The 15,781-nt window shown below is 49.3% G+C and overlaps 1 protein-coding gene across 5 annotated transcripts in view; it reads right to left on the bottom strand.

Moving 5' to 3' along the window:
• HSPA12A (heat shock protein family A (Hsp70) member 12A) overlaps positions 1–15,781 on the bottom strand; it is a 182,034-nt gene that overhangs the window by 4,387 nt on the left and 161,866 nt on the right. For 4 of the 5 annotated variants that reach the window (XM_038009591.2, XM_038009590.2, XM_007964210.3 and 1 more), the window contains 5 exons: positions 10,231–10,402; positions 6,171–6,257; positions 5,536–5,640; positions 3,900–4,158; positions 797–900 (listed from right to left, as the gene is read on the bottom strand). In XM_038009591.2, the coding sequence (XP_037865519.1) occupies positions 797–900; positions 3,900–4,158; positions 5,536–5,640; positions 6,171–6,257; positions 10,231–10,402 (727 nt within the window). The remainder of the gene's footprint in view (positions 1–796; positions 901–3,899; positions 4,159–5,535; positions 5,641–6,170; positions 6,258–10,230; positions 10,403–15,781) is intronic. The other variant, XM_073019391.1, reaches the window with a different exon arrangement.

A 15,781-nucleotide genomic window follows, 5' to 3' on the forward strand; every position in this document is an offset into this window, starting at 1 on the left:
TTGCACACCAATATGTTACGGAATAAAAGCCAGAGCTGCTGCTAAGTAGAAATGCATTTTAACAGATACATGGTGATAATTTTAAGTAGAATTTGGTTTGCATAAATGAATACTCCTAAAGCTCTCCAAACTGTGGTTCTGTTGGGTAAGTCAAGGCAGACTGTTATAAATAGAATTCTCTGATTCTCATAAAAATCCCATCCCACTCCTAGAGAGTCTGATTTGGTAGGTGAGGGATGGGATACTGAAAAAGTCCCCGGTGAGTCTGCTATGTGTCCGTGGGTACTGCCACCGATGTAGCAGGATAATGACATGACCAGATTCCATTTGCCATCTTGCAGAACTTCCTTTGGTTCACACAACAGTTCCTTCTTCCCTAGCAGGGTAAGGATGTCTAACATGTCCCAGTAAAGCAAAGAATGTGCATTTCCTAGGGCCTGCCACTCTCAGGTAACATTGCCTCAGAGCTTCCAGCCCTCTGATCTTTTTGTTGTTTTAAAGTTTTGTTTGTTTGTTTAATTCTTCCTCTTTGACATTACCAGCTCTCTGACTTTTGAGGCCAAACGGAAAGCCTGGGTGAGACAAGCTCTCAGCAGCTTTGCAGTATAAGGAGAGGGATCCAGAGTCTATGCCCAGCAACCTCTCCCATACATGGCCAAGCCCTGCGGGGCCCTTGCCTGTGGCTCCCAGGTCCAGGCCAACCTGACTCCACGGGCACCAGCTGGTGATGCTGGAAAAGTCCGTCCCCTTTCTCAGTTCTGCCTCACCGACTGGCCAAGCCCTGGCTGATACTTACGGAGATGCTCAATGATGCTGTCGATGGTTGGCTTAAAAAGGGCATTCATGGCATCTGGACTCATCCGCAGCATCCCCTGCGAGGACCACTTCACAAAATCCACACTGCAGGAGCGTAGCATGGAGAAGAGCAGGCAGTGAGGGTCTACATGATACCCAGGCTTATCTGCAAGACACATGCCCTGGCAGAACATCTGTCACACTTAGCAAGCAGAAAGAGGGTTGAAAATCAAAAGCACCTTTGGAAACCCTAAACTGCTGGGACCTGGACCCTTAGAAGCTCAAAAGCTAAGATGTAATCTCTTCTCTGTATCTTAAGTTTGGCTATGACCGACCTTCCCCAGCGATAGTGGAGGCCAAAGTCTAGTGCAAAAGACAAGGAGATAAAGGGCTCACTGTCTCTTTTGCAGGATCACACTTTGAATCCAACAATATTTGGATTCAAGCACGTTAAAGGCTCCCTGGAGAGTTTATTGTACTGCTACTTACGGCTACAAATGTGTGTGCTCAGGTGCATGTCCTCAGCCCTCCAGGCACCTGTCAGGTGACAGAGTAAGCCTAATTATACTAGGTGGCCCTCACGGTCTCTGTCCAGAAGCAGCAGTGTGGAGCAGAGAGAGCCTTGGACAGGAATCCAGGATTGTGGGGCTCTGGCCTGGCCATCACCACTGCAGGGCTCTGGGACTTTGGGCAGATTAGACTCCATTTTCTCCAAGCCCTGTCTCCATGTCTGGAAGTCAAGGATAACTGCACTTGCCTTACTTCCTTCACAGGGGTTGTTGTAAAGATGAAGTTAAATGCCATGTCTGTGAAAGCGCTCTGGAAACTTTCTGGCACTAAGCAAATGCCAGGGACTGTGTATTCCCAAACCTACAGGGCGTGCCCCGCCTGTTCTCAGAGGCCAAGCAAATGGTGCCTCTGTCCCTGATGCAAAGCACACACCAGCAGCTTCCCAGCCACACGTTCTAGATGCTGGATGGGAATCTAGAACGTGTTGGAAAGGAATCTTTTCCATGGCACAGGCCAAAGGACAATGCGGTATGGTACGGAATGACCCTATGGCTGGCTGTAGCCCGTTTCCTTAGTGGGAGGGTTGACAGGCCCCAGAACTGTGCAGGTAGGTCTTGGGGTTCCACACAGAGGACAAGTGCCCTCTGTGGGGGACCAACAGGGCAGAGAACAACAGCCCAGGAAGAGGGTCCAGACTGGCCCTGCTCCAGGGGCAAGAAGACCTGACATGAAATCTGCTTTGGTTTCCACTAAAAGGAACCAGGGCTTGGCCGCTTCCAGGCCTGGGGTAGGGAATGTACAAGATGATCCAAGAGTGTCTTCACATACAAGAAGGCAAAGACACTGTCGACCACCACAAATGTCGTATCAAAGGGACTCAGAGCCAACATGAGGAGGCTCCTACTGGCCGAGATGGGACAGTTTGGGTGTCAATAAGGATGGAACTGTCATGGTTTAAAATACATCAGATATGCTTAAATCCTTAAATTCTTAATGATACTCCCCTCATACCCTCACAGGAGGAAAAATTCATTAGACACTTTGGTGGATACTATGAAATTGATTTTTTTTTTTAAACTCATAAATGGAGGTTGAAGAGCAACCCATTTATCCTGTCTTCCCTAAGTGAGCTGTAGTTCAGGGCAACCAAACCACTGAGGAGCCAAGTTTCTCTCTCTCGGAGTATTCTAGCAAAATAAATAAGAAGGAGTGATGGACCAAGATGGTGGCCACGTGGCCACCCCTAATGCACTGGTGAACCAGATAATAGTCATCAATGGCTGCTAACATCACAAAATGAGAGATGGGCAGACACTTCGTGTCCCCTGATGGGAGGCAATAGGAGGAACCACCACCCATCAGGCAGATATGCCAAAGATTCAAACTTGAATCTGATTAAACCTCTAAGTCAATCTGCCAACTTGCAAAAAGGAAAAAATAAAAAAATAAAAAAAGCCACAGGATAGAACTGCTGTGTAACACCATGGACATGAGATAAGCAAAGCCAAGATTATAGGAAACTCCAATCTAAGGACAAACTACTAGTTTTGCCATCTAATAAACTGTGAAGGAAAAACCAGGAGGGGAACCTATTTTAGTGGGACTCGAGGGATGTATCAGATAGCTGCTATGTACAGCCCTCATTTGGATGTTGATACAGAGTAAAAAAAAAAAAAAAAAAAAAAAGAGACAAATAGAAAAATGTTAATGTTAACTAGATATTTGATAATATTGAGGAATTACTGTTAAGTGTTATCATGGTATTGTGGTTGTGATTTGTCTCCTTTAGAGGTACATACTGACATAGATGAAATGATAATCTCTCTAAGATCTGCTTTAAAATAATTGGATTGAGACTAGCCAGGAACTGACAGTTGTTGAAGTTGGACAATGGGGTATTCTACAGGGTAAATGTCTGACATGTTCCCTTACAAAAGATTTATTAGAAAAAGGTAATTATGAAATGTGATAGGTAAATCTGTCTGTAGTCATCATTTCATGATGGATAGTATATATATATTTAAAATGTTTAAGAATATTAGAAATCTATTATTTTTATCTATATTTTTAAATTCAGCTTTAAACCATCTTCTAAATATATTCATTTTGCAACAAGCTGAGACACAAAATCAGTCAAGGGACTCAGAGTGGCAAGAAACCTAGATTCCCACTGGATTAATTTCACAAATATTTATTGAGCACCTACTGCATACCAGGTTCTCTGCTAGACACTGGGGATACAGCAGGGGCCAAAACTAAACTTCGTTGCTTTCATAGTTTCTCTGTTTTTAGCAAACACATAGATAATACTTGCCAGGTCCCAGGCATTGTTCTAAGCACCTAACATGTATGAATTCATTGCATTCTCACAACAACCCTTGGAATTACATGGAATTATCATTATCCCTATTTTCCACGTGAAAAAAAAAAAAAAAAACAAAAAAAACTGAGGGAAGAGGAGTTGAATCCCTTGCCCAAGGTCACAGAGCTGGTGTGTAGGACTGGAACCCGAAGTCCACACTTCCTTCCTCTCTCCCATCAGCACGATCCACCCACTAGAATGTCCAGAGCCCGAGGTGATGAGCCCAACTCACTTGCTTTTCCGCAAGGCGTGCTCCACGCTGTGCCCGCGGAACTTCTTGTAGTAGTCAATGAAGGAGAAGGGCAGGGTGATGTTCAGCGGGTTAGTTCTGTCTGGGGCGGCTGCCCTTTTGCGAGACTCAAACGCAATCATTAAGTCAACCCACGCTGCAGGGCGTTTGATTTTGAATTGTTCAATAAAATCCTCTCCAAATATTTTATACAGAAGTTTTTCGAATTCATAATCTACTCCTAAGGATCCATAGGGTCCGCCTGAGTTGAGAACAGAAAGGGAGGCTGTGGTGTTAAAAACCACTGGAAACCCAATGCAGACTCTGAGAAACAGGCCCACCTGTTCATCTCTGACCCGCTTAGCAATGGGACTGCAGCTATAAGTGTTTACTTACACTTCAGAACCCTGCGCTGCTTCGCTTTCCATGTGAAAAAAACTTTTCCCTACAGAAATCTCTTGTCAGCAATCTTTTATTTTATTATTTTATTTTTCCTTTTTTTTTGGAGACAGAGTTTTCGCCCTTGTTGCCCAGGCTGGAGTGCAGTGGCACAACCTTGGCTTACAGCAAACTCCGCCTCCTGGTTTGAAGCAATTCTCCTGCTTCAGCCTCCCGAGTAGCTGGGATACAGGCACACACCACCATGCCCAGCTAATATTTGTATTTTTAGTAGAGATGGGATTTTGCCATGTTGGTCAGGCTGGTCTCCAACTCCTAACCTCAGGTGATCCACCTGCCTCGGCCTCTCAAAGTTCTGGGAGTACAGGCATAAGCCACCACTCCCAGCCAACAATCTATTTTAAATCAATTACATTTTTTAAAAAATCAATACTTTTATCTAACTAAGATCATCATGGTATTCCAACCTGACATCCAAGGGTCGGGGGAGGAAAATCAGCAGGCCTGGTCTTGTTGATCTTCTAATTACTCATTATCCTTTCCCCTCCAGCCTCCCAAAAGGGAAACAGCATGTTCTTTGGTTTGGCAATCTTTTTTTGAGAGTCTCGCTCTGTCACCCAAGTTGGAGTGCAGTGGTACAATCTCTGCTCACTGCAACCTCTGCCTCCTGGGTCCAAGCAATTCTCCTGCCTCAACCACCTGAGTAGCTGGGGCTACAGGTATGCACCACCATGCCCAGCTAATTTTTGTATTTTTAGTTGAGACGGGGTTTCATCATGTTGGCCATGCTGGTCTCTAACTCCTGACCTCAAGTGATCTGCCCACTTGGCCTCCCAAAGTGCTGGGATTACAGGCGTGAGCCACCACACCTGGCCAGCGGTTTGGCAATCTTGATCCAAGACAAGGTGAGGCCTCCCTAGAAAGTTCACCTTAGCACGGTCATGGGCAACATCAAGTTACCATCTCATCCTTTCAGAATTTTCAGAAACCAATTCCCTTGGCCAGGATCTGAAACAGGCTCACTTTAGGCCGAAACCCAAGTTGTGGTGGTTTGTGTTTTAAAGAATGTTTAATTGCATTTTGCTTTCCAATTTCAAGCAGACATTAGTATCCTCCACCGCCTACGATCCCACATGTTGGTGGCATTCGAGAGAATAAAAGAGAGTTATCTGAAACAAGTGAAAACAGAACTGCCTGGCAATGGCTCAGGTATAAGAAAATCAGCCCTGCAGGGGCTCACCTGTTGCTTTATACAGTTCCTTAAGGTGTCCCTCCGGTAGCCGGATCTGATGGACTGTCAGGTCTACGGTGCCACCGCCACTGTCCACAACCACATACTTGTCACCTGGCACAAAAACAGCCATCTTTTACACAGTTTGCCAACCCCATCTGAAACAAACTGGTGGGTGGTAACTAGGCAGACCCAGCTAAGTGCCCTCAATACTTCTCATTAGCACAATGGTTTTGCTAATTAGCAGCTCCAGGAGTTAACCATGACTCAAGAGTATGCAATCTGCCCAGGAGGACATTTAGGCATAGAGGATGGAGAACCCAGGTGAGTGAATCTAAGATTCACACATTGCTGCATACCTGGCACGTACTTAGTGGGCAGTTTCCTGCCACGTGAACAGTGAGTGCCCTAAAATCATCTGTGTTTCACACGAGACTTACTCTGGAACTGATCAGCTCCAATCCCTACTTGGTTTTACAACAGGCAAAATAATAGCTCCCAAAAGAGCTCTCCCTGCGTGAGTGGTCTTTAAAACCCACTGAGATTGAACATTTTCCAAAAGTGCAAAAGGGACAAATGGGAATGGCTTTTCGCAAGCAGCACAGGAAAATCCAGCAAGAGCAAAGGACATTGAAGGACGCTACCTTCCTCCAGCTCGGACCAGATTTCTCCTATGACATTCTCCACCAAAAAGGTCCGACTCTGCCGATTACGCCGTATGTGTTCCTTAGCTAGTGGCCGACAGAAAGAAAATGACGACGGGTAAGACAGCATGAAAAAGCAGAGAGTCATCTGCAGTCAGTGGAGGCAATAGCATGAGGAGATTTAGGGATGGAACATTAGTGACATTTGACCAAAATAAGTTAATACGATGTCAGGAATCACAAAGCCAGTTCTTCCCAGAGAAAGCAATCTCCACCAGCCTTCCTCTATTCCTCGGCTTAGCCTGTGCCCAGCTGAAAAGCTGAAAATCTCTGATGAGATTCTCACAACCACCCTTGGAATTAGGTGGAATTATTATCCTCATTTTCCACGTGAAAAAAACTGAGGGACGAGAATGTGGACAAATGTGACCCTACCCTGGTCACATTTTTTGGAGAATGGGTTAATGAAATCGCCTAGTTTCCCAGCTTTGCTGCCCCAGGGAGGAAGCTATCTGCCAAACAGCCTGCAGTGCATTCAGTTAAACAATTCCACATCAAGGAATTTTGTCTGATACAAGGAATTTGGGGTATGTTTTCCTAACATGGACCCTGGATAAATGGACTGGGGGCCATATCCTGACCCAGCTGAAGCCAATATGCATTGCGGCCACAAGGTGGCGCATCTGGGCCTGGCAAACCCCTGTGCTGCCTTTTCCATGAACACAGGGACAACCTCCGTTCCTGCTGTGGCTTGGGGTGCTGAGGGGTGGGGACGCCTGTGTGGCTGTGACAGGGCACAAATCATTGTCCCTATGTTCGGAGAAGGAAATCAGGTCAGGAGAGGTTAAGGGGCTTGCAGTTCCCACAATTCTTTTCTTGCAGTCTGAAATGAACCCTCAGACCTTAGGCCCTCGTGCGTTTGAGATTTAACAATTTACAAGGAAGGTGGAAAGGGCAGAATAATGGAATGTTTCGAGATGAGAAGGGTGCTGTGAAAGGGCACCTGGGGGGTGGCAAGGCACCGCCAAGGTGGGAGTTTGGGCAAATCGACCTTCTGGGCTTCAGTTTCCTCGTCCATAAAATGGGGATATTAATAGTTGGCTTAAATTCCTCGTGGGCAGAACAAGGACTGAGTCTCCAATGTATCATCAGCCAGCACACAGTAGGTGATAATGAAGGCTACACGCCAAGTGGGAGACCCAGTACTCAGCAAATGATAACTGAGCGATGGAGGGCAGCCCCCGATGTTACAGAGGAAGGCTTCGCTGTCCGTGGCTCTGCTGCCCCATCCCAATTTGTTGTTGTTGTTCAGTCCCTAAGCTGGTGCTGCTGATTTGGAATTGTCCTAGAAACCCCTCTTCTGCTGGTTATCCGGTAAAGCACCCTTGACCCTCTGGCCTCTTTCAGCAAAGAACACAGTGTTTACAAAACAGCTTCTTCTCTGGGGATTCGAATTGCAAACACCAGGCCAGCTCCAAGTTCTTCTAAATCAGGGCCTGGTTTAGAGTGGAGAGGGAGGCATCCCTTGATTAAAGAGGTCCTGTGGGCCTGGGAGAGCTCCCCACACTCGGGGCCTCTCTCCTGCTCCCAGCACGGGCTCCAGATGAGCCTGCTGCAGACTTTGTAATGGGCATTTGGTTTTCTTTTTTTCTTTTCTCTTTTTTTGAGACAGAGTCTTGCTCTGTCGCCCAGGCTGGATGGAGTGTAGTGGCACGATCTCGACTCACTGCAGACTCTGCCTCCCGGGTTCACGCCATTCTCCTGCCTCAGTCTCTCGAGTAGCTGGGACTACAGGCGCCCGCCACCACGTCTGGCTAATTTTTTGCATTTTTAGTACAGATGGGGTTTCACCATTTTAGCCAGGATGGTCTCGATCTCCTGACCTCATGATCTGCCCACTTCAGCTTCCCAAAGTGCTGGGATTACAGGTGTAAGCCACTGCGCCCGGCTGGCATTTGGTTTTCTAAAGCCATCTAGATGGTTAAAAAAATGGCATTCATAAAATACAGCCAAGCGAGGCTAATACGACATGTACTGAGCTCCCAAAAATTAGCCAAGTTTTCAGGCAAATTAAGCCTCAGCTTGTGAAAAATGTATCCTTTATCGATCCCATTCAATCCTTCACGAGTAAAATCATGCTGACAGCAAACCCTGCGATGCTGGGGCCGAGCATCAGCTCCATTTCTCCCCGTGGCACCCACTGGCCTTCAGTCACGGAGGAGCATCGAGGCATCTCAGGTACTCCTGGTTAAGTGCTCTGCCAGGCTCTCCCCAGACAGCACTCGTCTCCTGGGAGAGATGTTCTCTTTGTAAAGTGAGGCTGTCGCCAAACCCACTCCCTCACTGCCCTTCGGAGGGGCGGTGCCCGACAATTTGAGGATTTCAAAAACCAGGAAGACCCTCTGAGCACACAGAGACAGCAAATTCCACAAGCCACAGGACAGGAACACAGAGCAGTGTGGGGGCAGATGTGATCCATTAAGGGAAAGGAAACCAAAACCTCGTAGGGAAGGCAATCTTTCAAAAACAGATGTTCCCCCTAAAATGTGTTATACTCACAAAAAGTTAAAAACAGCTATTCTAGAATTAGCTATTGGTCATGAATTTGTGTTTATGAACAACATGAAGAATCAGCATGTAAGATATAAACTTAGTCTTTCCTCTTTTTTCCAGTGAAAACAATGAAGATTAAAATTTACATAAACCTCTGAGTATTCAAAATGTGAATGCATTTGATTTAGTCAGCAATAAGGCTAGCCTCGGTGAGCCTTGAGGAGGCCGAGCATTGGTAGAAAAGGGCAAGTCAAGCCCTCAGATCTTAAAGGGAAGCTCTTTCCATTCATTCTGGGTAAATCAGATCTAAGGCGTGAGCACACCGTGGCTCCTGGCGGGCTAGGGCAGCAGCGTGGTGACAAGGGAGTCTTTTGCCACTGCTTTGTGGCTGAGGTTCCCAGATTCCTAAATCTTGGGATTGAAATACAGACAGGGGGCCTCTGGGGCAGAGTTGCTTCTCTCAAGAGGAAGAGGGGAGGCCTGGAGGAGGCAGCCTGAAACCATCTAAGCAGGAATACACATGGGCTCAGGGTGAGCCTGGCCTGGTGCCTTGGGAAGTGCAGGGACGGGCCTTGCGTGTGGGGTCCAAAGAAAAGTTGGGAACAAGCTTGGGGCAGGGACAACTCAGCAACGGTTCTGACTGATGCCTTCTTCCCACTCCTTCTCCAAGGCCTGGGGCCTTCCGGTGGGGGATGGGGGTGAGCATGAGTGACAGGTGGGTATCTGCCCTCAAAGCCCTCGTCTGGGAACAGAGCTCAGAGCTGCAGTGCCCGGCGCCACCCCCACAGTGCTCCCACTTAGCGCCCATGCTCACTTTGGTGCCTTGACCCTGACAGGGCATGTCTGCAAACCCTATAGCCCTCGACACACCCACAGAGCCCTGGATACCAGGGAACCAAGTTCCATGACCAAGGCCATGACCCACTTGCCTGCAGGTAATTATTAAAGAGAAAAAGCTTTTTAAAAACCCCAGCCTGAGTCTCCCTAAGGCAGTGCTCCTTCCCACAGCTAAGCGAGCATCACCTAGGTCAGGAAAGTCAGCTGCTTTCATCTGCATTTTAAACTCTCAGCGAAGACACATAATGAGCTCATCACACATGAAGCAGCCCAATGAGTGAGTCAGCAATAAATCAACAGTCTTAATGGAGAATTAATAACAGGCAATGGAATTAGATTAAGAATCTGTTAATACACAAGAAAGATTAAGAGCCTAGTACAATGCAAGGCCAAGAACTGCTCTCAGGCTACCCTCAGGTTCTTAGAGAGAAACTCCCCGTCCCCAGGCACTTGGTGGATGATGAACCAGGGTAACCATGCCTCCATTTATGGGGGTCCTTGGAGGGGCCAGGTAGGGAGGCTGAGCAGAGAGGTGCTTAAAGCCCACCTCCTCCTGGAGTATCCTGATTCTTCATTGACACTAAGTGCCTTTAAAATCATCAGAGGGAGAGAGACACCCAGGGCTTGGGAGGGAAGGAGAGCAGGAGGGGGAGAGAGAGAGCAGAGGTACCCTGTGTAAACCCAGCTCCTACTGTGTCACTGCCGCTGTACCCATTGACGGCTGCCTTGCTGCTCAGCTCAATCATCTGGTGTAGCCGCAGCTTTCGGCAGTAGATAGAGGCCGCCTCAGGCTCCAAGGCAATGATGAGCTGCTCCGAGTTCTCAGGCGAGACCAGGCCTGCCTGGAAGACAGAAACAGAGGCTGGGACCCAGGGCCCCCCCAGGCCAGCCTGCTCACAGGACACCCATGCCTGGGCTGACATCCCTAAGGAGGGTGCATTCGTGCTGTGCTTCTGTGGGACATTCTCTACACAGTCCTCTGCACGGTGTCATGTTGGGGTGCCTCGGTACTGGGCCCCAGGCCAGATACCCCAACACCCCAGGGTGGCCAAAGAAAATGTACAGGCACCCTGGGGAAATGCCAGGAGCTCTGGCTGGGGGGCCTCTTGCACTTGGGGCCTGCTTGGTTCACAGTTGAGCAGCACCATGGGGAGGGGCGGGGGAATACGGACTGTAGGATGTACACGGGCTTCCACGCTCCGGTGATGGAGGCACGGAGTTGCAGAGACCCCAAAACTTTCCAAACCATCACAGGGTGGGAGGCAGGTGATCTGTTCTCAGTTGTAATATACCACATGGTCTGACCAAATCGGAGCAAACTCCTGTTTGATGGCCTTGGAAACAGACCATGGCTGGGCCTCAGCAACGCAAGCATTTGATTTTGCTATCTGGGTAACCGAACTGTTATCTCCAGAGCGCTAGGAAGGTCCCTGAGATTTGCCTACTGGGGGTGTCAGATGAGCAGTGGCTCCAGGAGGAAGCCCCTCCTGGAATCCCATATAGTCCCTCATTTTCTAGAGTACAGTTGAGTCAGCAAGCAGGTATCTTATTCAAAGCCGCCATCCTTTAGTAGTTTTATTATACACATATATCACATATGGTAATAAATATTCCTTTAATAATCTGATCCCCAAGTTCTCATCTGTGGCTTCCATCTGCAGACATTTGGGGCCTTAGCCTGTAGTAGGCAGAAATGCTTCTGCTCTGTGACATCTGACCTGTCCCAGTCACCACTCCTGTGGGCCTTCAGAAGAGCCAGCCCAGGAGGCCCTGGGACAACCCTTCTGAGGATGCTCAGAGAAACAGCCTGGCTGGGCCTCTAACCAGCTCCCTGGCACCTCTCATGGCCTTGAACTGCAGCAGGAGGCCCCACTTGCTTCTGGAAACCATTCAGGCACACGGGTGTCCTCGGTTGCCAGCCCAACTGACCACGGAAGCACGCTTTATCCCTGCCACTGCCATGCTGCTGACTTTCTGCCGTGTCTTAGGAATCTTGGGATGCTGCCTTCATGCCATTCCTCCTGGGAGGAAGGCCTCGAGTTGTATACCAGACCGCTGGGTTTTAGTGCATTCTTCTTGCAGACCAGGTTCAGAAGGTCTCCTAAGGTCACACATGCACAAATAACCTCTCACCAGGGAAGCCAGCCTCATCATGGGCAGAGGGGCTTGGGAAGTCCAATTATGGGGCAAGGAGGGAAGGGGATTTTCAGGAATTAAGAATGCAAAGTGGCCAGGTGCAGTGGCTCACACCTGTAATCCCAGCACTTTGGGAGGCCAAGGCAGGCAGATCACCTGAGGTCAAGAGTTCGAGACCAGCCTGACCAATAAGGTGAAACCCTGTCTCTACTAAAAATACACACACACAAAAATAGCTGGGCATGGTGGGGGCGGCACCTGTAATCCCAGCTACTCGGGATGCTGAGGCAGGAGAATTGCTTGAATCCGGGAGGTGGATGTTGCAGTGAGCCGAGACGGTGCCACTGCACCCCAGCCTGGGCAACAAGAGTGAAACTCCATTTCAACAACAACAACAAAAAAGAATGCAAAGGACCTTCAGGGCTATTTGTCAACTCCTTCACTTTATGTAGAAAGAGAGGAAGGGTGGCCCACTGTCCCAGTTTGCCCGGGATAGAGGGATTTCCTGGGATGTGAGACTTTCAGCGCTAAAACTGATACTACCAGCAGGCAGGTGACTGAACATCTTCACTCTGTAAATACCAAATGCCTCAAAATGGCAGAACCATATTTGGAAGGCTGCCTTTATAAAACCAGGTAAGAACCGCCACTCTGGTGTCCTGCACTGTCCGCAGCGAACCCTCTTCCTCTCGCCTAGTACCCTCTGCTACGGCCAACCACCCGGGCGGCATCCATGCCCGTCAGCTCAGCCCGTGGGTCATTGAGGCTGGATCTGCCTTTAGGTGACATCAGTCAGCAGGGCCCTGACTCAGGTGCGTGACAGGATTTCCCACTGCCCCCTATTCAAGCAAGTAAAAGTCCCCCCTCCCCAGCTTCACCCGCACAGGGTCACATTAGACATCCTTGGCACAAACGTGGCTGGCGGTTAAAGTGAAAGAGGACATGGCTGTCACACATGCAGTGCCCCCAGGAAAAGTGAAACCTCTGAGCCTGGATCCCAAGGGGCCAGGAGGAAGAAATCCCAAATAAGACCAAGAGGGACCCCTTCCGAGGGACAGCTCCTGTGCAGATTCTTCCATCCTGTAGCTTGTGGAGTCAGGGACCTCCCAGGAGAACAGACGCTCCAAGGGCGAAGCTTCCACAAAGCGGGATGAGGAGGAAACACCAACTTGCTGCAAAGAAACTGCCGGGCCTGTGTATATACAATTCTCCTCCAAAGTTCAAACCTGAAAATAAACTGAGGGCGGGGGCAGACCCATGAGTGGAGCCCAGGGAGTTGGTGTGAGGGAAGAAAGGCAAAGACCCAGACGCTACATTACGGTTACCACGTCCCACTGGGATGTCAGCCTGCCAGGTGGGACTTGCGGCAGTGAGGCCCCCTGAAGGGCCAGAAAAAGCAACACGGGCCTGGGCCACGGCAGCAGGGACAGGGATGGGAAGGGAGAAAGGGCGCCATAAGCTCTGCCCCTTGCCCACTCTTCCCACACCATAAGCCCCACCCTATCCCTCTTTCCACACCATAAGCTGTGCCCCTCATCCGTCTTCCCAAACTGTAAGCTCCACCCCCATCCTTCTTCCCACACCATAAGCTCTGCCCCCATCTCTCTACCTACACTACCCCTGAAATTGAGCAGGAACTCTGACTTCGATGGGAAATCTTTATATGGCAAATTAGATCCAGCAGTCCAGAGGGGTGAAGAGCCCTGTGTAAAATTCTACAACTCGAGGGCATCCGAGTGTGCCTGTGTGCAACTGACAATCCAACAGAACTGTCCTCCGCCCAGGACACTCTCACATCCTGAAGACACTCAGGCTGCCCCACGTCTGTGGAAAATAGCTTGGGCTGGCCCCTCAGGGGAGGCCTTTCATCTGTCCCTCTCCAGCTGGGCTGGCCTCAGCTCCACAGCAAAAGCTTTGGCCTGTTTCCACAGGGGGTTCCCCACTGTACCAGGAAGAGGATGCAGGCAGGAAGCAGAGGTGAAGAGAACCCCACTCCCAACGGGAGGAAAAGGCAAGGTCACGGGTCCAGGCAGCGTCTGGGAGGCCCAGGACAAAGGAACCACACTGCTTTGCTTCCACCAGTTCCTGTCCAGTGAGGGGCTTGTCCCACCCACAAACTCCCATGGAGGTCACAGAAGAGAGCTGAGAAGGAGAGGTGAGAAGAGGCAGCAGACTCTGCACAAATTTAATCTCCCCAGGAGTCCCAGAGCTGCTGCGGACTCCGAGAAAAGAAGGAAATGCTAAAGCATCGCCAGGCTCTCAAAAACCCAACTGTCTTTCTCTCTGGGCAGGAAGACCCAATGCCTGGAAGTGCAAGCTTTGTTTCTGCATTAACACTTGCAGCGACCCTCCACAGAAGCCTCCATCTGGCAGCCCTCAGCAAACCTATGGGTCTGTTTGCCTGGGATCACGCCAGGTCAGCTGCAGCCGCAGAACACTCTCTCTGTCTTTGCTAATTCTGCCTTTGGAGAAGGTACCTCATGGTTACTACTCCCGCGTGAGCCCGCCCTCCACTGGGGCCCCTGCTAAAGCACTTAACATATTCTGTCTCCAGTCCTATACACCAAGCTTGTCCAAGCCACGGCCCACAGGCCGGGACAACTTTAGATACAGCCCAACACACACTTGTAAGCTTTCTTAAAACATGATGAGATTTTTTTTTTTTTTTGCGATTTCTTTTAGCTCATCAGCTATCATTAGTGTTAGTGTATTTAATGTGTGACCCAAGACATTCCTTCCTCTTCCAATGTGGCCCAGGGAAGCCAAAAGATTGGACACCCCTGTTACTAACAGTGCAGACACATGTAACCTCTCCCGCAGGACGGTGGATTTTCTAACGGCAACGCTCAGTTCTTCTTGCCCCAGAGCACACGGTAGGTGTTCAGGGGGTAGCTGCCGAACGAATGGACCCACCAGCCCTCCAGCCAGCCATTTTTCTGCAGTTCCCTGGCCCTCATCCCTGCATTCCACAGACATGACCTGGGGATGGATTCTACATACAGGAAGTATCTGAACCAAGAGCATATGCTGCCCCATTTGACTCCGCCAAGAATTCGGGGCTGCAGGAGCACCATCGTGGTAGCTTTTTAGAGCCTTCCTCTGTGATCACGAGTTTCACTCAGGAGAAGCACGTGAGAAAACCACACTCCAGGGAGACTCAGGAGGGGAGCAGGTGGTGTTTACACCAACTACTCTGCTCCTCCGCCTTGCAATCAGCCAGGAGAATCTGCCACTGTGTCCACAGCTGAGAAAAAAATGGCCAGATCAGTTAAGTGCTCTGCTGGTCTGTGGTCAGGCTACAAAAACGCTACAGCTGCAGCAGTTCGGGGTGTTACGCTATTTTGTTTTCCTGATGATCATTTTTCACCGCAGCTTGTTCAGAACGGGAGGCAGAAGAAGCTGCGTCTCCATGTTAGATGAGATCATCATACATATGGGAGCAGCATTTATTTAACAGGTTTCCGGAGCCTACTAGAGTTACACATTTTAGGCAAAATGCCCTTAGAAATAAACTGGACTATTTCCTATCCACAATCCCCTCAGCTTCAGAACAGTCTCCGGTTCTAAGTCTTTTCTAAAGGCCTCAGAAGAGGGATCAGCTGTTCTTTCTGTTACCATCTTTTCACCGAATGCTCTTAAAGGGTGTAAAGATGGCTTGAGTCCGGGAATTACAAAAGATAAAGGTGTAACCCATCTTTTCAACAAGCACTCGACACAAGGTGAGTTTCTGGAGTTCCACTGAGGAAATTGCATCTGTGCACCCTCTCTGCAGCCTTCATGGGCAGTGAGCCATAGCCTGCCCCAGCGGAGGCCCCAGAACTCCAGACCTGCTCCTCACATCATCTCCCAGCTCTGCTTCCAGGCTGCTTTCTCCTCCACCTGACAGGTGGGAGGTTCAAGTTCAGCCCCCACCGCTGCCCCACAAACCTGTGCTCAGGAGGCTTCTGATAAGCCTGGAAGGACGGGCTCCATTTTCCCCACGCAAGCAGAGTAGACGTGACCAGTTCTCCAACTGTCCTACTGGAGTAGCCACTCTACCTCATCCTTCCAGCTCTCCTGCCTGAAGTCAGGCCCATGGGATGGGA

This window comes from Chlorocebus sabaeus, chromosome 9 (genome assembly GCF_047675955.1).
Source record: "Chlorocebus sabaeus isolate Y175 chromosome 9, mChlSab1.0.hap1, whole genome shotgun sequence".
In the NCBI taxonomy this organism is placed as follows: domain Eukaryota; kingdom Metazoa; phylum Chordata; class Mammalia; order Primates; family Cercopithecidae; genus Chlorocebus; species Chlorocebus sabaeus.